The following is a 23,096-nucleotide window of genomic DNA, read 5'->3' on the forward strand; positions in this document are numbered from 1 at the left end:
CGGCAAACCTTGAGTTTATTATTGGAAAACCGATAACAGGATAATACTGTTCTCTGCTACCGCCCTAAACTTGACTCAAGTCCCAATCCCGTGCCATCGCCATAGATAAATTCTTTTGTGATCCCCAACCTGTTCCGCGCGCTTTGTCGTATGTGTCTGCTACATTGTGTTGTACCTCTCACGAGAAAGGGCCTTGAATCAAGTCTACTACCACCCCGTCCTGTGTGTATAATCAAACGGGGCCAATTTTTGTATACAATAATCGCCTCCCATCAACAGTGCAGTTCACAATATTGCAGTGCTGGCTGTACAACATGTAGAGCATGTGCAATACCTGTGTAGCAAACCGGTAATGGGTATTCCCCGTATAATTCTTACGCACACTCCAGCTTTGCGCTGTACACATTTCTTCATAGCAAAGCATAGGTCACTTTCTCTATCCTCCATTTCCCCATTTGGTAATCGAAAATCTTTTTTTGGAAACATAGTAAAACACATTTCATTTTGAGATGTTAAACTCGTTTTCATATCTAGGGCGTTTGCTTATAAATACTTGGTGGAGTGGCCGTGGTATTATTATACCTAGCAAACTTCAGTCAGTGAACATCTTTCCAAAAGCGACGAACATCACACAAAAAGCATCATGGCATCATCATCGTACACAAATTGCAACGTAGAGGCATGTTATGTACCTGAAGATACAGCAACTGGAGAGAAGACTACAAACGGACATGGTGAAGCTCCAGATAAACACACACGAGCGAGCCGACTCCAGCTATACGCGAGTTTTCTCCTACACGTAGTCTCTTTTACAGCCGTTATTTGGTTGATTATACAAGTAGTCCAACTCCGCAATGAGAACACAACAGTTGGAGGTACCGTTTGGTACGATGGTGAAAATCAACATGCAGATTCGGAAAATATTAAAGTAAGTAACATTACATTTTTTTTTTTTTAGATATACCACTTTGTTATACATCGTTTGTTTAAAAAAAAGTAGCACTATTTCCATCCTCCAGTTTAAAATACTAATACCCGTAAAATATATACAGAACAATATTGTGGTTTCAATATTTGTAAGCATTCAGACGGAGACGTTTTCTAAAAAATTGGTATAACAGTTATGCTACATAAATCAGTAGGACAAGATCGACGTCAGAATTTTAACTAGAAAAATTGCATTTTTATTAATAATATTGTGCCTTAAACAAACAAAATGAAAACTGGATTCCTGATTGTTTTGTTTGGACAGTTTTTGTTTTGTATTCAGTTTGGGAGGTGGTTTTTTTGACAATTGGAAGAATTCTAATTAGTTTCCAAAAGTATAGGTTCTTTGAAGTGGATTTTTTCCCGATATAAAACATACACTTGATGCAAACTGGAGATAAATGTTTCATAATATGTATACATGTATATATTATTCTGATGTATACAAAAGGGCACTTTATATGCACTCAGAGCTTGTGGTGGACGTTGGGATAAGAATAAAACTATTAGATGCTACTAGGCCTAATGGTTTATAAGCTTAATACCGTATTTTTTTCTTCTTTCTTATTTGCTGTTTTCTCAAGAAGTACAAACTTTATGAAGCTGAAACTTCCGCTTGTGACTTGCTATGTATCTTTCTTAATATTTGCTGATATCTAAGCGTTTTGTTGAAGAAAAAACAATGACACTCTCTTAATCAGATCCCGTATCCATTCTGAAGATCATAGGAAAATTAAAAACAAGTATCTTGTTCAAGTAATTCAAGTAACTTGAGTCAGGTTTTAACAATTTTCTTGTTTCACCGCAGGATTCCACTGTGAACTCGGATACAAAACTGCGATCAAGAAGACAGGCGCAATATGTTAGTGACTCATACGACGGTAAGTCGAATGCGTTGATTTTTATATATTTTTAAATATTTTTTGTATACATTTTTTTTATAGTGCACACATTTTTGTTAAAGGTACTGGACACTTTTGGTAAATTACTCAAAATATTTTTTTTAGCATAAAAACTTACTTGGTAACGAGAACACTGGTGATGGTATAAAACATTGGAAACGGCTCTCTCTGAAGTTTTTTGACAAAGAGGCATTTTCTCACTCAAATAATACAATATTTCAGATGAAGTCTTCTATGTATGTGCATTATGAAAGCACACAAAGTAATGCAACAAGGGTGTTTTTTTTTTCTTTCATTATTCTTTTGCAAATCCGATGACCAATAATTGAGCAAAAAGTTTCACAGATTTGTTGTGCATAATTTTAGGATAACACCAAGTGAGAAGACTGGTCTTTAAACAATAACCAATGTGTCCAGTGCCTTTAACTTAGTTTCGTAGAGCTGTTAAGTTCAACAATTTTCTTAGCATGAAACATCTATTAAATGAAATTTCTTCCTGGTTAAAAACAGGATTATAGGGCATACAACCCTTTCCCTGTGATTTTCAGGATAAGCAAACAACAGCTGAATACTATATAACAAGCATGCAGTAGGCCTATGCAACAAATGGAAATTTGGTTGGTTCCTATTTTTATCAAGGAAGAAATTTCATGCTTACTAAACAAATTTGTGTGCTTAGCAGCTCTATGAAATTGGGCCCAGATCCAACTCTTTCATCCAGCACTTATAAGACGAATCTTGTTTGTATGCATTTTATGTGTTTTCAGTACACTTGGATCCGTAAAAATAATTGTACCATAAGATAAGCTTGTTATCGCTACTGTGAGTCACCCTTTTATTATTTTAACAATATTTTATATCATTTTAATTGCAGATGCGTATTCATACAACGTGAATCCTAACACGGTAAGTGCAAACTATTATTGGTATATTTTCTCATGGGGCAGGCCGTGAAATACTTACATGCAGGCAACGGGGCAAGGGCCTCCGTTGCCAATGGTCCCGGCCTTGGTGCCCTTCAAAAGTTTACCATTGACTTAGAGATTTTCCAGTGGATGTGCCCTTTGCAAAGAGAAAGTGGCCTTGCCCTTTCAATTTGTTCAAAGGTGAAACTCCATGCTTGATGGGGGTACGATTTGTTTAGAAGCATTGATGGTTTTAGGAAAAATGAGCAAACATATAGTGAAGTCCAAATAACTCTATAGTTTTCCGGTGGAAAATTGCAGTGTCATCTTGGGACTTTTTTCTTCTTTTTCTAATTACCAAATAGACCTGTTTATTGCAACAAAGCGGTCATAAAAAAAACGGAACTCCACAATGACGTAGGCCTACCACGAAGTGACGTCACTGGTTTTGTGAATCTTTCTGAAACACACCGGATAATTTTTTTTACACCTACATGATGTAGCCATTTAATTGAACTCAATTGGACATCGAAGTTGCGAGAAAATAATGCAAGAAAAAACACCGTTTAGATGCTTGATTTCGGCACCTAAAAATCGGATTCTGAGGTTTCGAAATCAAATCAAAATATTTTAGTGAGACATTACTTCTTTCTCAAAAACTACGTAACTTCAGAGGGAGCCGTTTCTCACAATGTTTTATACTATCACCATCTCTCCATTTATCGTTAACAAAGACATTTTTATGCTAACTATTATTTTGAGTGGTTACCGTTAGTGCCCAGTGCCATTTAAACATGTAAATATGGAATGGATTGTTTGTACTGAAAAACAGCTAATACTATAGTGAACACCCTTGTCTCCTCATGAAGACGAGCAGAGTATAACACTGCTCTAAAAGCCGGGACCAAATCGGCTCTTTTCAGAGCCACTATGTAATTATTTTAATACTTTCCCTGCAAGTTCACTATTTATAGTTAATTTGTGCTCTTGTTGTGTTAACTGTAGCTTGCCTGTGATGGACTGCCTTCACTTCACGTCGTTGGTAACCAGCAGGACTATCTGGAACAAAGTACAGGTATGAACTACAACCATATTTTTTATTTCGACTAAAAAACAGACTAAACCCCAGGGAGCTGAGAATAATATTATTCCTATTGTAGTATTACTACTTGTGCACTTATTCATTCGATCATTATATCAATTATTAATGTTGTATTTCTGTATCTGTTTCAGAGAGCTGGTTTTCGTTTCATACGAGTAGTGATACTGGATCGTTGGGCAGAATCTCACACGAAAGCCTCAAGTTTGTGCACAACCAATTCATAGAGGTAGGTCTACAGCGACACTGGGCACCTTTTGTATTGTCAAAGACCAGTCTTCTCGTTTGGTGTATCTCAACAATGCATAAAATAACAAACCTGTGAAAATTTAAACTCAACTGGGGTCGAAGTTGCGAGATAATAATGAAAGAAAAAACTCCCTTGTCGCACGGAATTGTGGACTTTCAGATGCTTGATTTCGAGACATCAAGTTCTAAAAAAAAAAAAAAAAAAAGTATGAGATCTCGAAATCAAATTCGTTGAAAATACTTCTTTCTCGAAAACTACTCTACTTCAGAGGGAGCTGTTTCTCACAATGTTTTATACTACAACCTCTCCCCATTACTCGTTACCAAGTAAGGTTTTATGTTAATAATTGTTTGGAGTAATTACCAATAGTGTCCACTGCCTTAAAAAAAAAACAATATATAGGTAGAATGATAGAATTAATGTTATATGATAGCATTTTCTCAAATTTAGTTTTACCAATAACTTGGACGCAGAATTTGTGTAAGGAACTAAAATGTGTTGTTTTACCATTATTTATTTATTTATGTTATTTACCATTTCAGATTACGGTGCCCGGCTACTACTTTGTGTACAGTCAGATCAACTATGCGGCACGCCAAGGAAACAGTTTTATAGGCCATGAAGTGGTGGTTAGACCTGATTGTGGCGATGGTAACGAGTTCACGATTCTGGAATCTAGAGCTGTGCAAGTGTAAGTATAACCATAAAAATACAAAATTAATTATCCACACACTTTAAAAATAACTGACCGTGGAAGTCTTGTAAACTACCCCTTCGAGGCACAATATTTACTAAACTGCCATGGCACAGTAAAATTTACAGTGCTTTGCCAGGCAGAAGGTCCGTGAATTTTACGATTACTTTTACAGCGCATGTTAAATTCCTATAATACGGGCGACAAAATCTCAGGGAGATAGTTTTCCCTCGGACACCGTTTAATGATTATGAACAATAAAGGAGAACTTTTCGGTAAAAGTAAGAAATTGTGGAGTGCTCAAAATCTGATCCTTCTTTGTGCGTCCTTTTTCACATAGGTTAAAAGGTACCTCTTTATTGCAACTGGTCCCATGCGAAATTTTACACAAAATGGGACTCCTACTGCATGCGTCAAGTTAAACTCTGTATTTTCTAGCTGTACATCGGTCAACTTAATGTTCTGTTTTGTTGAAATGGATTTACAGTATTTTCAATGAGGAGTTTTATTTGATTTAAGAATTGGTGGAGAATTGTATGAAAATATGATGGAATCGGTAACGTTGCAGTATTGATAACATTTATTTCCCCTCATTTGCTATCTATAGACTCCGCAGTGCTGGACGGACACCGAGTATTGACAGCGGACATGGTAGTGGTGTATTTTACTTGGCGGCCAATGATCGAGTTGGAGTGCGCCCTCTACAAGGAGGCTCCCACTACTTCGCAAAGGACAACGGACCGGGCAGTTACCTTGGCGCGTTTCTGGTGTCAAAGAGTAACAGTATGGATATAGACCAAGACTTGCGGCGTTGCCCATAAACAAGTCTGGTCACCGACCAAGCTATTATCAAGCACTAACTTGGTATACAAAACACACACAGCGATTCGCTTTAGGGTCGTAAAGTAGCCATAATTATTGGCATTAATTCAGTAAACCAAATACCATGTAAGCTGTTGTTAAAGGAAGGGTGTCCATTGGTAATTACTTCACCAGACCATACAACCTTACTTGGTAAAAAAAAAAAAAAAAACGCTCAGAAGGGATTGATATTTTTAAAACATCGTTAGAAACACCATTTGAAGTAACAAGAGAATGATTTTTTTCTTTCTTTTTAGAGAATGGGGCTTCGGGCTTCTAAGCACACAATATTCTGTGCATCAAGATTTTAAATACTTTCTTTATCAACTTCGAAGAGTAAAGTTGAGTCAACATTTTCAAAGGTTTGTTATAAATTCGTGCGTAATGTTGGGATACACCAAGTGAGGAAACTGGTCTTTGACAAAATTACCAAAAGTATCACCCTGCCTTTAAGTGAACATTTGATTTAATTAATGTATTCTTAATCTAATATTTTTCTTGAATGTTGTAATAATCCGTATAACAGTTTGGCCTATTCAGTACAATTCAACTTCATGATTGGCACAATTATCTTCAAAATAAAAAGTAGGAATTAGTTGCACTTATAGTAACTCTTATACTGCTGAGGTATAACAATTTCGCCCCATTGATTTATAAGTGATATCTGTTTTCCAAAGTGTATTTTGAGAACACCCACATAATGTCGGCAATTTAAATTGTTAATTTCATTCACCGGACGACCCAAGTGAGGCCCTTTTCGAAACCACGGCTTCGGCTTTGGATTCGGCTTCAGGCTCCGTTCTCTAACTCGTCTGAAGCCCCGAGCGCGTAAGCAAAGCACGCGCAATATTGTCAAAACAACCGCGGGGCCAAGCTAGCCTGACCCGAATCTGGAGCCGAAGGCTTGGTTTCGAAAGGGCCCGATCTCCAATCAGAGTTTGTTTGATCACCTCCCAGTACTTTTTATGATGCAACTTAAAGTTTCTTTTTGTACTCATTGCGTTTTTAGCAGCATATTATGTATATAAATGTATTTAATAAAATAATCGTTTTTACATCAGCTAACAAATAAAGTAATTAATATTTTAGCTTGTACATACTTAATTACCTTTTCAAAGAAATGTGTTTAAATTTGTAACGATAATTATATCCTATTATTTTTGTTATTAATTATTTTGTTAGGGAGCTAAACAAAAACATGTCCGCACTCCGGTGTTGTGATGGTTGTGTATTGCTTTTAAATTTAAATTGTAAAAATTACGCAATTTAGCCATTGGCTATAAGTTTTATTTTAATACACCATAAATAATAACAATTAGAAAAAAATGTTTTGTATTGTGGTTGATGTCAAATAAATACCGAAATAATACTAACAATAAAAACTGTAAAGATGTCTTTTGATTTTTTATTCCCAATTTTTTTTGTAAGTAGTGTGAAGGATAAGAGGTAAACTTGCGGGTACTGTGGAGTGTTGGCTCTGCTCGTCTTCAGGAAAAGACATCTTTTCGAAACGTCTAAAAACCAAACCATAAGCTAATTGTTATTGGTGTAGTTTATTCTTAGTGTTTTGTTGTCAAATCCTACATTGGTGTAGTTTATTCTTAGTGTTTTGTTGTCAAATCCTACAGTCCAGGCAATCTTTGATCACACCGACACATACTCTGTATGACAAAGAAATCAGAAGTAGAAAGATCTGACTCATTCAGTTTTTGTTTTTCCAAAAAAATTAGGTAAGCAGAGTCCTGGGGTGCAGTGACGGCTCCGATGCACTCCGTAACAAACTACACTTATACTTTCGGGTTTTTAAAAGTGTTACCGAAACGAAGTTTTGCCAGTAACACCTTTTATTAGCCAATAATCACCAGCTCAGAAATTAAAACCCCTATAAAAAAATATTTAAGAAAGGAACTTGGAACTAACGGATTATTTTAAACAAAACAAAAATAACTAAATGATAGCTAGTATGAAAACAAATATTAACTTAAAAACTGACTGACTTGGTAACGAGCATTGGAGAGCTGTTGATAGTATGAAACATTGTGAGAAACGGCTCCCTCTGAAGTAGCATAGATTTTGAGAAAGAGGTAATTTCTCACTAAAATAATATTCCTATCTGAAAGGTACAAAATAAATATGCTTATGTTATGATACACCAAGTGTACCTTCCCTTTAAATACTAACAAGAAAACGATGAGCTTTCGATAGCAATAGCTACTCATCCAGAGATGCAAGACAAACAATCGGAAGCGGAGTCACATGGGGGGGGGGGCAACAGCAACAACAGCTGGGCCCCACTAGACTTGACTCAAGTCCCAATCCCTATAGTATGAGAGTCCTTTTATTTTCAGTCCCGTTGCTATATTTTGACGGCGGCTGGCTAGCTATGCTCAGTGACCTCTCGCACGAGAACGGGACTTGAATCAAGGCTAGGGCTCCCACTCGAAACGAGCAACAATTTCAACACATTGGAGGAAAGGAACTTGTGTGTAACGAACAAACAAACACGTGGCGCGAAAAAGGAAAATGTCGGGAACTTTCGTCCCCGGAACTTGACAGATGTAGTGAAGGTGAATTTAATGATATTGTTTTGTCTTACAACAAATAATATTGGGTATTTAAGTATTAATGGGAAGCGTGGTTCTCAAAATATTGCTGAAAAGCGCAATTCTTTTGAGACATCGATCGGGGCGTGGCTGTAAATATTCTTAGTCAAGTTGGTTTCGGAATTTGTTAAGTGCACGTTAACGAGTACTGCGTCTAATTCCGACACCTTGTTAAACATACAGTTTTTGTTTATCAACAAAAGCTCTTTACTTGTTTTGTAACTTATGGGGAAAGTTTCCGTATGGCGCCACCACTTTTTCATTCGATATGAAATAATATAGTATCAAATGTACCTCAAAAAAACTCAATGAGAATGAGATATCCTTTTTGTAAAAATTAGTGATAAAGTGGTGGCGCCATACGGAAAGTTTTATTATGTTAAAAGCTATTTTACAATCCTAGTCTTACAATCCTAGTTTAAAGACAATTTACGCTATTTGTAAATGTCAAAGACCAGTCTGCTCACTTGGTGTATCTCAAGACAACATAGGCATAAAAAATAACAAACCTGTGAAAATTTGAGCTCGATTGGTCATCGGAGTTGCGAGATAACTATGAAAAAAAAAACACCCTTGTCACACCAAGTTGTGTGCTTTCATATGCTTGATTTCGAGAACTCAAATTCTAAACTTGAGGTCTCGAAACAAAATTGGTGGAAAATTACTTTCTTCTCGGAGCCGTTTCTCACAATGTTTTATACAATCAACAGCTTAAAAAAAATTTACAATCCTGATCTTACAATTCTAGTTTAAAAATCTTTACTACAAATTATTTTGATTGTGTACATCAAAGTGAAACTTTCCGTTGCAGTTGACCTCGTCTTAAACATCCGTTTCCTAAGAGAGCAAGATGGCGTCTGGCTCAGTGAATCCCGCTAACAACCCATCAGCACTGCTACTTCAGCTGGTCAGACATATGTTGGGAAAAGCAAAAGGTAACATATAGGATTGCAAAGCAATAGTATGTAACAGCATTCTCCCTTTTAAAAAACAGTGGTGCTCCGCTGGCCGATTGCTAGAAAACACGCCAGGCATGCCAGGACTCGTCAGAAATCTCTCCAAGTGGTCCTGCTGGCAGTGTTGAAAATATTCCCTAGAATCTCTATTTTATAACATGTGAACCATGCACCAGTGAAAAAACTTGAGAACCATTGAAATAACATGCTACAGCCCAGTTCATACTTTTTGTGCATGCTTTGTGCGAAGCGAATTTTACATCTTAAATCTGTTTTTACGATGCAAATGTTTCACAGGGAGTTCAGCACAGGTCAACTCTTCAGATATGTTTGTTGTGAATAGTTGACGCCAAAAATTCCATCACACTCACAGCAAGTATGAGCCGGGCTTAACTGGTCCTGCTAGCAAGTCGTCGAAAAAAATAAAGGCCAACCCTTCGGTGGCATAACATGAGATGGTTAAACTCCAACCCTTCCCCTCCCCCCCCAAAAAAAAAAAAAATCAATGTTTATGTTTGTCAAGTAACCCAGTCCGAGTCGACCCAACAAAAATACGACCATGCATACCTGTAGACCCTACCCATTAAACATGTACAAGTTTACATGTGTACAAGTTGGTGTGTGTGTGGGTTTGTATCCAAATTCATACTGGGGACCTATAACAAAAGGGACAATGGGTCCACGGTTGCTATCACAAAGGAATACAGTGGAGTCCACGGTTGCTATCACAAAGATTTGAACAAAGGAGGGTCCACGATTGCTGGTGTTTACACACTTGTGTGAGTTGGTGGGCGCGCAAGTTTAACTGTATTAACTTCCGTGTAGCCAGGGATCACACCCATGTTTATGATACAACCTGGAAAGGCACTCTTTTGATCCCTTTCTTTGTATAAACTTCTTTGTTTCGGTTTCTCTTCCTCTCCAGCGCCTCGGATTAATTTTCTAGGTAGATGGCACTATATAAATGCTTATTATTATTATTAAAGGAACACGTTGCCTTGGATCGGTCGAATTGGTCTTTGAAAAGCGTTTGTTATAAAATAAACATGGGTAGAAAGATGTTTTAAAAGTAGAATACAATGATCCACACAAACCTGCCTCGAAATTGCACGGTTTTCCTTTTACCTCGTCGACTAACACAGACGGCCATTTGTGGGAGTCAAATTTTTGACTCCCATAATTGGCCGACCGTGTTAGTTCGCACAGTAAAAGGAAAACCACGCAATTTCGAGGCAAATTTGTGTGGATCATTGTATTCTACTTTTAAAACATCGTTCCAATCATATGCATTTAATAGAAAACGGTTACAAAACGCTTTTTATAGACCAACTCGTCCGATCCAAGGCAACGTGTTCCTTTAAAGTGACAGCGGAGGGATCACCCTTCACCCTTCTGTGTATAACTTTACTAATGTTACACTTTGATTCAAAACTCTTGACGAAGTTAATCTGTCTTCAGGGGGTCTTTCATAATTGGTGTGGTTATTGTCCGTTGTATTTCAGATGATGATGTCAGTTCTCAGTACCAGTATGCCCTCCGGGTCATCAGTAGGTAAGTCGATCATTTCTCAAGACTTTATCCTGACTTCAAAAGGTTCTTGTCTTGATTCCTTTCTGTAACCCTCAAACTCCTGGGCTCAGTTTTATAGAGCTGTTTTAAAGGCACTGGACACTTCTGGTAATTACTCAAAATAATTATTAGCATAAAACCTTACTTGGTGACGAGTAATGGGGGGAGATTGATGGTATAAAACATTGTGAGAAACGCCTCCCTCTAAAGTAAGGTAGTTTTCAAGAAAGAATTAATTTTCCACAAATTTGATTTCGAGACCTTAGATTTAGAATTTGAGGTCTCAAAATCAAGCACCTGAAAGCACACAACTTCGTGTGACAAGGGTGTTTTTTCCTTTCATTATTATCTCGCAACTTCGGCGACCAATTGAGTTAAAATATTCACAGGTTTGTTATTTTATGCATATGTTGGGACACACCAAGTGAGAAGACTAGTCTTTGACAATTACCAATTGTGTCCAGTGTCTTTAACGATTGCTCAAAAGTTTTACCGTATTGCTGTGTCGTGGCCGAGCGGATAAGAACACTGTGACCGAGTTCTTGTGTTTCTGATCACCAGAGTGTGGTTTAGAGTCCCGGTTGTGACACTCGTGTCCTTAAGCAAGACACTCAACTATTATTGGTGCATCGTTGGATGGGATGTAAAGCTGTGGTCCTGTCTGTTGTCTTATGCACATAAAATATGCCAGTGCACTTATTGTGAAGAGAAGGGGTTCGTCCCGGTGTTTCTGGTCTGAGTATTGACCAGTATTTGATTATACCTTTAATTTATGACAAAAAGTAGTTGTTTTTTCCTGGTGAGGTACGTGTATACATGCCAAACATCCATGCCTTTAGAATTGCTCAACTAAACTTTTCTGCTCTTCTTTTTCTAGCAATTTCACACCATCCATTGAGGGAGATGAGTTCCAGGTATCCCAACGTATCCAACGAAAATGTGAGTTTAAACCGCTTCAGAATCTGCATCGGGGATAAAGAATATTAATTTTGGTTTCTACCCACATACACCAATGTGTGTTAGCACTGTATACTCAGTACTTTCCCGAGTCCTGTGAACAAAATCTCAGGCATATTACTCGGGTGGGATTCAAACCCACGACCCTTGCAATTCTAGAGCAGTGTCTTACCAACTAGACCACTGAGATTGCCCGATAGCTAGAGGCAGTGCGAATCCTGTGGTTTAGCAGCGGGTCTTCCTGAAAGTACTGAGTGTACAGTGTTATCACACATCGGTATGGGTAAAAACCAAAATTAACACGCTTCGGAATTGCAAATCTTGCACTTTAAAGACATTTTGGTAACCTATGACATAGGTTTACCAAGCACATTACTTTAACAAGTGAACAATTTTTATGTGTTTAGAGACTCATGGGATCACGTTTTCACTTGATGTCTAGTCCAGATTGGAAGAGTTGCAACATAGACGGCCCAATTTTCTTTAGTCATGTGGTTGCTGGATGCTATATTCAGTCCAAATGCAGCACAACCAAATGTGATGTCTATTGTGGCACACTGTGTGCGGTCATGCCTTTTGGTATCGAAAATGGCTTCAAATGCAAGGTGTCACAACTCACCATTGATATACGGTCTGTATATATCTGGTCTAGTCTTTATTGTGGCACTAGTTTTTTTGTACTGGTCGCCGGTACAGGGCGCAAAAGTGGCCGCAAAAAATAGCATCTTTACAAATTTGGCACAGGACACCAGCAAAATCCAGGCTCACTTGCATAATTTATGTAGATGCATTCAGCAACATAGCATTTGTATGGTACCTACATTTAGAGCTGTGTGTTTTTGTGGTTTTCCCGTAGTGGCTCGAGAAGGTAGGGAAGTCGAAGCAGCTAGATTTTCAGAGCTGTACAGGAAGTTGCAGTCCCAGGTGAGTAAAACAATCTATCAACCTGCTTCCCAGGTGTGCTTGATCTCATCGGGCCATTATTTCCCAGCACGCCTTGCCAGCCGGTACACTTACACAGAGTTCTGACTGGTCCTCAGAAGTTATAACTGGCATTTGGCCGGTGTACCACCTTAACTCTTTCAAGCGTCAACTGTCTCTAGGGACTTGTTTGATTAAATCCAGTCAGAAAAATACTTGTAACAAAGAAAAAAAAGGTTGCACCACCACACAGTTTTTAAGAATAGGAAAGAGGGCACTGTTATGACTGTTTTGAGGAGTCGCGATTTGCAAAAAGCCTTAAACAATTAATGTTTTCTAATGATCAAATAATCACGTAAATAAATTATGCGTTTGTTCAACAGAATATACTGAAGAACCGATGGGCGACAATGTATCTCCTGATGTCTCTTAGTGAGGACCGAAGATCAAAGAAAAGTAGAGTAAGTTAACATTGTCGTGACTATTAAACTTGGGGTTGAACAAAGCGGAATTAACCACAGCCTGAGACCTCTAATAATAATAATAATAATAATAATAATATACCAATTTTATGTAGCGCTTTTCACGCCCGATGGGTGTCTCAAAGCGCTTCCGACATTATTACCCCTGGTCACTGGGCCTTAATTCATTCCTTAAACCATCTCAGCTCCCTAGAGTATACAGCCTGTGCGCAATTATGCGCTACGCAGCTTAACCAATCACAAGAACCATCTCTGCCCTCACAGGTACCCATTTACCCCTGGGTGGAGAGAAGCAATTATAGTCAAGTATCTTGCTCAAGGACACAAGAGTCACGACCGGGATTCGAACCCACACTCTGCTGAACAGAAGCACCAGAGCCTGAGTTCGGTGCTCTTATCCACTCGGCCAGGACACCCCTACATTTAATATGCCGGAGTGTCAGGAGATTCTGTCCCTCTGAGATTCTGTCCCCCCATACAGCGAGCTGTGTACAAACTACTTCTGATAACGCCCTCTTTTGGATCTTTCTCCTTCATCCCCTGTTAATTTCCCATATGGGGGACGGAATATCTGGCGGACAGATTTTCCTGGGACACCAGCACTCTCCCATCTAGTAGTCTCCCTTATTTGTCAATATATCTTTGTTCGGGTGCCAAGCTTTTGCCTGTTAACAAACACGTTCTATATTCCATTTGCCAGATGGCAGAAGGAGCTGCAATCTTTGGCCAGGGCTTGCCGCGCATGGCAACGTCGACGCCGTTTGGATCACGACCTGGTAGTCATCAGCCTACGCCCCGCGAGGCCACCTTCAGCATGATCAAAGAACAGTCCCAAAGCAGCGGTATAGGTAAAATAACTCAAACATCAAGTCCTAACTTCAGTTTGCTCTGAAGCAAGAAGAAAATTGCTTGCTTACCAGGGAATGAGGGGAACTTAAGGGGGTAACTATGTTTCAGCTCTAGACGTAGGAGGCCACGGCCCTTGGAAAACATAAGTTGTAGCCCACACCTTGAAGTGGCCTTCAGGCCTTGTGTGTCTAGGGACTTGCATTTATAAAAACAAAAATAAAAAACTCTTAGTCTGTTCTGATTTTGTTTAGGCTATTGGAAAAATCAGAATTATGACCAAATATCATGCCTGCTTACCTAAAAGGGGTTACCATCTACCAGACATGCTTTGTAGTTTACTTTGTGGCTGCTTCTCTGCTAAGTTTGGTTGGCAGAAGAAATTTCCTGAGCATCATCTTCTGAATTGGGCCCAAAGTAATAGTCTGGACAAAAAATAGCTTCAAGATAGAAACTTAGAAAATTGTCTCACTAGCCCTATCTTTGACCTTTAAATAGGAAGTACCTTCGGCAGCATATCAGCCCATGGACACACAGGAATGTCATCTGGGTAAGTCAAGGCCTGAATCTTAAAGAAAATGTTAATAAGTGATCAAAAAGTAGGAGGGTTGACTTTGTACTGTGTTGATGCATTCGACACATGATATCATATTGCTAGCTGGTATATGTAATTGCAAGTTCAGCGGTCTAACCACTGGACCAACCGTATCTGATGGTATTAAATTTTATTTCGTACAAAGGTCCTGGCTTGTTGTAGGTAGACAAGGAAAGACTAGACATAACTTTAGACTAGGACTTTACGATTGTTTGCTTAGAAAAATAGAAACTGTCAAGGGAGAGAGGGGTATTGCGTGGTGTTACATACTGGAATAATTTGGAAGGTTCTGTTAAATCTGCAATCACTCTACCTGTATTTTCAAAAGAACTAAAACAATTACTACTCAATGCATACAGTTCATGACTTTAACAGTATGAGTCAAATTAATGATGGCTCGCTTTTTGTTGGTACACCAACATGTGTTCGGCTGTCCTTTTGTCCCTTGTCTTTGCCTTTGTCTTTGTGAGTCTTATATTCTGTGTTAGTCTGTCAACAGGTTATGGTACAAAAGCCAAGGCTTCACCCAATCCTAAGTTTTGCCCTTCTGATTTGTTAATAATGTTGGCTACTGTTTATAGCTGTCACTGTTAATATTTATGAAACACCAATGACGTATTATGTGAGAGCAATGCCAAGTTAAATGTTTATTAAATTGAATTGAACTGAATTTGAAACAAAGTGACCTAACGACTTGGATCTTTGATATATTTTTTCACAGCAGTAACTTCAATACACCAGGTGCCATGTACACACCAGCGGGCGATACACAGCCTGTCGGCGCACGCCTTGCCAGGATGCTCATCGGAGACAGTACTAAAGGACAGACGTATGGTTCCAGTGTGGGGTACCAGCGCATGAGGCCCACACCGGCTGTTACCTTCGCAAGGAATGAAGGGGATACTGTCGATAACAGTGAGTAACAGGGCCTTTCTCAAACCTCGGCTTAGGCTCTGTCTCCTGCTTGGGCTCTGCACATTGCATCCGTAGTAGAATAATAGTTATCATAATAATAATACCAGCTTTTATATACCGCAAATCCAAAAACATTATCATTGCACTTCACAAAAAACCAAGAAAAAACAATAGCAATTAATGAGACACACTAGAATGAACAGGTTGGTCAACTGTTGGTGAGGATTTTATGGTCTATGGAAACACAGCTTGGCATCACGTCCTTTACGGACGTGATTTTTTATTGCACACGGTGGTTCGAACATCAGCAGATGGCACCTGGTGTGGATTTCACAAAGAGTTAGGACTAGTCCTAACATAGGACTAGTCCAAGGAGATATAAAAAAGGCGTGGCTAGTCCTAAGTTAGGACGTGTATCTCGTCCTAACTCAAGATAAGACTAGTCCTAACTCTTTGTGAAATCCACCCCTGGAGCAGGAGCACAAGCCGAGGTTTGAGAAAGGACCTAGGTTTTGTCAATTTGGGTATTTTATATCATTTCATTTACTCTGATTGTGAAGCTAAGGCAGGGGTTTCCCTTAATTTTTTATTTTTTTTTCACTCGCCCGTCGGACAAGTCAACCAAAATTGTGGGTCGCCTGCAATTTTGTTCACGAGCCCGCATGTATTAATGCTATGTGAATGTTGAAGCATCAACAAAATAAATAAATAAATAAGTCGCAGAATTCTGTTGGTTTCAGCAGGACTTAAATTTTTTGTCTTTTTGTATTTATAGCCGCTGCTGAAGTACCTGAGGCCCACCTTGTAAGGGATCTGATCTATGTTTTCCAAGGAGTGGACGGCCAATATGTTAGACTCCATCGGGCAGAAGATGCATTCTGCATTGACCATCAGGTAAGTAGACACACTTATATTAAATATAGTATTAATAATGATAGTTGGTTGTTATATACCGTGTGTCTCAAAAAAACTATACACTTTTGAAATGGCTGGCGAATAAAAAATATATGATTCTGGGGGGGAAAGGTTTAGATGTATGGGTAGCAAAAAAGTCAGAAAATAGTTCATACAATTGGGTGAGCTCTCCTCACTGAAGAATAAGTAGCCAACATTGTGGATTGAATTTTGTAATGCTCCAAAAGACTCGCCTCTCACAATTTGAAAGGTTAATTCCTGCGCAACCTAATTTCCATACCCTTTACAAAAGTGAGCAGTGTTCACCCAATCATTAATTATTTTCAGACTTTTTGGTGTCATATGAAAGTTGAGTTCATAAGCTACCCCACCCATACATATAAACCCCCAGAATCATGAATCAACATAGTTATTACATACATGCACTAAATGGACAACTCAGGTGGTAGAGTGCTGGAAGGTTAAATGGGAGGGTGTTGGTTCAAATCCCGCTCAAGTCAATTTTTCTTTGTTCAACACCAAACAATTTTTCAATTTACCCAATAGTCAGTTTCCTTTGTCTGGTTTATAGCTTGATATTTAAAAAAGAAATTCAATTAATGAGGTGTTTCAATGAAACAAGAGTTTTATCAAAATGTAAACTCTGTAAGGAAATGTTATTTTAATTTTAACATTTTCAGGTTGGCGTATCTAAACCGATGAGGGACCTGGTTCATAAACTGGCTGAGCTGGGATGGCTGTTCTTGAGGATCAGGAAGTACGTGGATGCCCGGAGCCAGGACAAGGCACTGGGCATTGTAGGTCAGGTAAGATACATCCTTAGAGCTGCCAATCAAATTGTTTTGTGTTTCAATAAAAAAGTTCCCCAAAATGCGGCAGTACGGGAGTCATAGCCTAGTGGTTCAGAGCATCAAATTCAAATTCTGCCTGTTGTTTGTCATCAGTGTGTGAGTTTGAATCCCGGTCATGACGCCTCTGTGTCTTTGAGTAAGATGCTTTACTACAGTTGCTTCTCTTCACCCAGGGGTATAAATGGGTACCTTCGAGGGTAGAGGTTGATATAGTGAATGAAAAAGCCTTTGGAGCGATATAAACTGTTGCCCAGGTTGTATACTCCCAAGGGAGCTGAGAAACATTACAGGGATGTTATGGGCCCTATGATCGACCAGGGCACTAATGTAAAGCGCATTGATACGGTTATTGTGAAATGCGCTATATAAGAATTTTTATTAAATTATAAACAAAACAAACAGACAGACGTTCAAACAAAATGACAGACGCAACATAAGACATGACAGCTACTCTGACACAAGAAAGATCAGAGGAAATACAACAAATTCAGCCCTTGTTTTCAGTACAAATTGTCCTACTTTTTTTCAATAGGCAAGTATCCCTGGTTTTTGCATTACATACATAAGTCATGTAAGTTTTCCTAGATTTTTTTTTGGGGGGGAAGGGATGGGCTGTTCTTTTCTAAATGGCCTCATCCCATATTGTCCCCCTTCTGTTACGCCACTGCCGAAAGGGGTACAATTGTTACAGAATTCGTAAGAAACAAAAATTGTGAAGGTCACAGATTTACATAAAACTTACACAGTCTAATCATGATTATAGTAGAAAACATCCCTTGAAATATTTCTGTCTGAAATTTCATATTTGATGAGATAAATAATCTAATTTCACTGTTTTCTTTTCGTCACTATTCTCTCGTGACCCAAATGGCCGATCAATCTCAAACTTCTACAGGTTTGTCAGTTTATGTATATGGTGGATTACATAAAGTGCTTACACTGCCAACAACTTTTTTGCTCGCAAAACCAATTCTGTTAATGTTTCTTTAATGAAGGAAACACAACATTACCAATGAATCTTGTCGTTTGGTTTTTTGGGGGGTGGTGAGGGCTGGGGTGTTTTATGCCCCCAGCCCCTAGGTTCCTCTGCTGTTACGCTACTGCTTACTTGTTTTATTTTGGGTTTTTTCTTGCAGAGTTTCTGTGCTGCGCTTCAGCAAGAGTTAACCGAGTACTATCGTCTGCTGGCTGTGCTGGAAGCGCAGGTAAAGCACTCCCAGTCTATGATTTGGTTTGTTTTTGGTCAAGTCTCATAGCTTTGGCTCATCATCATTTCGTGTCATTGCACAATATAAGCCTGGGTGACTAGTGTGACTTGTGTCAAAGTCGCAACTATCGATTGCTTAGTTGTTTTCCACAAGACCACAGGGCTTGTTGCTGAAATTGTTTTCAAAACAAGAACTATTTTTACTGGTCCAGAATTACAATAGACCTTATGCACATGACGTCATTTCAGTAGGGCGCCCTCACCTAGAGGTCAAAAGGAGGTTGTTCATTGGCCAACCCTGTGCGCCGCACGTACAAATCGATGCGTTTTTATTGTTTCGTTACCGTTTTTCCTCTAAGATGGCGGCTGGATGACGTCAATGCATAAGGTCCATGAAAAGAATTTTTCTGACCCAGTTTTTACATGCATGTTACTTTGTTTATTTGAACAAGCACCAAGACCTAAAGAGAAGATTGATCTCCTAATCAGGCCATTTTTTTTATTTGCCTCGCAGCAACAGCAGCAAGAGCAAGATCCAGGGGTCAGTGACCCCAACACTGACCTGACCTTGATAAGGTTAAAGGTTTGGACCTATGACCCCATCCACAGAATGAAGTATCTGGCCATACTAGTGGACGGCTGCAAAGGTAGGCCTCCTATATTGATGCACGTACATGGTACTTGGTACTTTAATCCCTTTACAGCCCCATTTGGGCTAAACTGGGATGGTGGGAAAGTGACGTCAACAGCTAGGTGGATAAGGTGCCAAAAGAAAAAGATTAAAGGTGCACTTTTTACAGGTGCAGGAAAAGAAGGAAAGAATTCAAAGGACGGTTTGAATCAAGTATACTGCTGGTTCAGAGGCAAGTCGAATTCTTAGTAGTGGGTACCACAACGATTTATTACATGTTAATTATTGCATCGGGATAAGAATATAATTTGGTTTTTCACCCCTACACAGGTGTGTATTAAGCAATGTATACTCAGTACTTTCCCTGCATACTCGGGATTTGACTGCGAATCTCCATGTGAAATGCGAGGTTAAAGCCATTACACACTTTCGGAACAGAAAAAAAAAAAAAAAAGTTCACAGATTTAGAAATAACTTACAGGGTTTACAGAAGGTAATGGTGAAAGACTTCTCTTGAAATATTGATCCATGAAATGCTTTACTTTGTGAGAAAACATTAAAACAATATCAATTCTCGATAGCGAGAATTACAGATTTATTTTAAAGACATTTCCTGTTTTTTTCTCCCGACTCCAATGGCCGATTGAGCCTAAATTTTCACAGGTTTGTTATTTTATATACAAGTTGTGATATACGAAGTGTGGGACTTGGACAATACTGTTTACCGAAAGTGTCCAATGGTCAAAGGTAAATTTGTCTGGATCCAGATGTGGCTTAATTCCGAGTCTCGAAGTGTGACGGCAGATATTTGTCTAAGCTCTTTTCCCTTTGTCTCGATAGACAAGAAAGGCGGTGCACTGGCCTCCTCTGTGCATTCCTACACACTCCATGGCGACTCATCCGTCAAGTCCGTCATGAAGCACATTCTGAAGCTGGTAGCTTTCCCGATCAGGACCATGCTGGATAGATGGATCCAAGATGGCGACTTGGATGATAAATTCCATGAGGTGCGTTTACCACATAGAGATAGAACTAATATGTGATTTGAGGCATTGCATGGTGAGGTATCATTGTATAATTATTTGGTTTGTGGTAACGCCTTGTGTATGTCTACATGTGTATTATGTTCTTTTGAGATCTTGTCTTGCTATATTCTAGTGCCATGGAGTAGACTTTTTGGAATTCGGTAGACTTCTCTACTACCGCGGAGTAGATTTTTGCAATTCAGGAGAATTCTCAGTTCTGATATTAAAGAACTGTCCTGCTTATTAAAGGAACACGTTGCCTTGGATCGGTCGAGTTGGTCTTTGAAAAGCGTTTGTAACCGTTTTTTATAAAACGCATATGGGTAGAAAGATGTTGTAAAAGTAGAATACAATGATCCACACAAACATGCCTCGAAATTGCGTGGTTTTCCTTTTACCTTGTCGACTAACACGTCGGCCATTTATGGGGGTCAAAATTTTGACTCCCATAAATGGCCGACCATGTTAGTTCGCACAGTAGAAGGAAAACCACGCAATTTCGAGGCAAACTTGTGTGGATCATTGTATTCTACTTTTAAAACATCTTTCCAACCATATGCATTTTATAAAAAACGGTTACAAACGCTTTTGTTTTGACCAACTCGTCCGATCCAAGGCAACGTGTTCCTTTAACTGCTAACTGGGCAGAAGGTATGTAGGAAGTCGTCCTGGACTACTACTTTCGCTTAAACTTAATATCGAGGGGACTTCTCGTTATTAATTCTGACTAGCTTGCTCTTGAAATTTTGAGACCATTTAAGAACACACTCGGCGTGAGTGAAGTTATTAACAAAGTCTCTTGGTCCACTCAGTGAAAGTAATAGTTCTGACTGATTTCCTACCTTCCGCCCAGGTAGCAGTTAATAAGCATGGCAGTTTATTTTAGGCTTGGAAGTCTACTCCACGGTAGTAGTAGAGAATACTCCTGAAAATCTACTCCGAAGGAGATAGAATTTGGAGACTTATTTGTGGGTTGTCTATATGTATAAATAGCTTAATAATCATAATAAGGGAATCAATGTGTGGTGAAGAGGTTTTCAACTAGTGATTTAAACCCGCCAAGGCCTGGTTCTTGATAATTTTACCGAGACGAAGTCGAGGTAAATTATCAAGAACCAGGCCTCGGCTGGTTTAAACCACTAGTTGAAAACCGTTTCAACACACTTTGATTCCCATTCATAAATACCTTTTCGCACAAAAAACACCAACACTTTTTGTCAAAAAGTAAAATAAATGCAAAAATTATAATTGTTCAATGATTTCTTTCAACACAACACCCCTCCAGCTATGAAATGGTAAGGCCCTCCGGTAAACAACTCCTTATAAGGAGATTGCCATGTTTCAACACTTTTTACTGGTCATTATCAAAGGTTTAAATACCCCCATGTGACGCGCTCTCCACCAATAGGAATAGCGAAACTGTCTTCGGTATTTATTAATAACATGTAATAAAGTGTACATTTATATACCATCCTTTTTTTTAACCCTCTTTGCAGTTTTTTGTTGCCTCAGACCCGCTGGTAAAAGAAGACCGACTGTGGCACGACAAATACTCCCTCCGGAAATCTATGATCCCATCGTTCATTACAATGGAGCAAGCTAGAAAGGTAAATTACCTCTGCAGGGCTGGAAATTAATACTGGAGCACAGGCTCGAGGCCAGTGGTTTTAGCGTCATGCAAGTAAACATACAACCATACAAGTCCGGCAGTCTTGTGTTTGTGATTTATAACACCTCATCGCATTTTAATTTTAACAGATAAATACAAACATCTTTCAATACCATGAGTATGGAAGTATTACGAGCCAAAACAGGCCAATTGGGTGGAATTTTCAAAACAATTTTCTTTTTTTAATTTAAATATAAAAACATGTATTTTTTTATATTGGCAACTACCTTCCTGATAAATAACATCAATGTGTTTAAAAAAGAAAAAAAACTTTCCCTCAGTGTTTTTTGTTTGTTCTTTTCGTGGTAGATACTTTTGATCGGTAAATCCATCAACTTCCTCCATCAAGTCTGCAAAGACAACAGCCAGATTAAGGTCAAAGGTGACGGTGTCTCGACCACAAGGAGCAAATATGATGACAGTGAGTGTTGACAAGCTTTAAACGGGGGTGTGGTTTTTCAGGATTTTGTCAAAATCTTCTGGAGCATATAAATGCTATTTTAAGAAGTAAAGCAGTCATCAAAGGGAGAGAGAAATACAATGTGTTCAAACAAGCTGTCGATTTCTTGTGATGCCCAGAGTCTGTAAACCTGTAAACATGTGGGAGCTACAAGGTCTAAAACCGGGTGACCCAGGGCAGCAAACCGTTCTGCAGCCAGCAAGGCCAAAATCATGGGGGCAAGTTTAAGGTGAACTGAGTTTCTTCAAAGGTGAATCACACAACACACAGAACATGCAGTTTTGGATCCAATCCAAGTTCTAAACAATTTTGGGTGCTTAGTATTGCTTAAGGACACAAGTGCCATGACCAAGATCATGAAGTTTAGTCTGGTGCACTAGACCACGCCCCAACCTGCAACATTTTTCAAGTAATCATAAAACAGCATTTTTGCAGTTGCACTGACGACACCCTTTCTGTTTCTCGATTGATCTTCAGCCGCGATGTTATTAGATCAGGATCTTGATGGGTCTTTCCAGCAGGTCATCGACAACGCCTACCGTGATACCAGCAAGAGGTTACTGCATGTCCTATTCACCCAGTACAAGTTCTTGGATCACCTTAAGGTAACCCTGTTGACCACCCTGGCTATTAAAACCTTTTCCCCATTAATTTAAGTATCTCCCTAAAGGCCCGGTCACACAGGCCCCGATAACGAGAATGAAAACGAGCACGATAAAAATGCACGCCCTCGATTGGTTGAATGACTCCATGCAGAATATGCCCAAGCTTATTTAAACCAATCGAGGGCGTGCAT

General features: G+C 39.0%; 2 protein-coding genes across 3 annotated transcripts in view; both read left to right on the forward strand.

The window, feature by feature from the left end:
* Positions 1–542: 542 nt before the first annotated feature.
* LOC139945218 (uncharacterized) lies at positions 543–6,994 on the forward strand. Its single transcript, XM_071942525.1, has 7 exons — positions 543–928; positions 1,796–1,868; positions 2,764–2,795; positions 3,800–3,869; positions 4,028–4,122; positions 4,686–4,834; positions 5,445–6,994. The coding sequence occupies exons 1-7, from the start codon at positions 644–646 to the stop codon at positions 5,656–5,658; spliced, it is 918 nt and encodes a 305-aa protein (XP_071798626.1). The 5' UTR covers positions 543–643; the 3' UTR covers positions 5,659–6,994.
* A 1,203-nt stretch (positions 6,995–8,197) lies between these two features.
* The window catches only part of LOC139944939 (gamma-tubulin complex component 3 homolog), a 30,400-nt gene continuing 15,501 nt past the window's right edge, over positions 8,198–23,096 (forward strand). Inside the window, exons 1-17 of one of the 2 annotated variants that reach the window (XM_071942130.1) lie at positions 8,198–8,265; positions 9,113–9,236; positions 10,760–10,808; positions 11,704–11,765; positions 12,640–12,707; positions 13,088–13,165; positions 13,887–14,034; positions 14,531–14,582; positions 15,349–15,542; positions 16,318–16,436; positions 17,138–17,263; positions 18,445–18,513; positions 19,030–19,162; positions 19,987–20,153; positions 21,668–21,778; positions 22,150–22,261; positions 22,778–22,905. In XM_071942130.1, the coding sequence (XP_071798231.1) occupies positions 9,152–9,236; positions 10,760–10,808; positions 11,704–11,765; positions 12,640–12,707; positions 13,088–13,165; positions 13,887–14,034; positions 14,531–14,582; positions 15,349–15,542; positions 16,318–16,436; positions 17,138–17,263; positions 18,445–18,513; positions 19,030–19,162; positions 19,987–20,153; positions 21,668–21,778; positions 22,150–22,261; positions 22,778–22,905 (1,701 nt within the window). In that variant the 5' untranslated portion in view covers positions 8,198–8,265; positions 9,113–9,151. The remainder of the gene's footprint in view (positions 8,266–9,112; positions 9,237–10,759; positions 10,809–11,703; positions 11,766–12,639; positions 12,708–13,087; positions 13,166–13,886; positions 14,035–14,530; positions 14,583–15,348; positions 15,543–16,317; positions 16,437–17,137; positions 17,264–18,444; positions 18,514–19,029; positions 19,163–19,986; positions 20,154–21,667; positions 21,779–22,149; positions 22,262–22,777; positions 22,906–23,096) is intronic. The other variant, XM_071942131.1, reaches the window with a different exon arrangement.

The sequence above is a fragment of the Asterias amurensis genome, chromosome 12, assembly GCF_032118995.1.
Source record: "Asterias amurensis chromosome 12, ASM3211899v1".
Taxonomy (NCBI): Eukaryota; Metazoa; Echinodermata; class Asteroidea; order Forcipulatida; family Asteriidae; genus Asterias; species Asterias amurensis.

Coding starts and splice junctions, on each gene's coding strand:
- LOC139945218 (XM_071942525.1), top strand. CDS start 644: ATGGCATCATCATCGTACACAAATTGCAACGTAGAGGCATGTTATGTA. Junction 929..1,795: donor CAGATTCGGAAAATATTAAA/GTAAGTAACATT, acceptor GTTTCACCGCAG/GATTCCACTGTGAACTCGGA. Junction 1,869..2,763: donor TGTTAGTGACTCATACGACG/GTAAGTCGAATG, acceptor TTTTAATTGCAG/ATGCGTATTCATACAACGTG.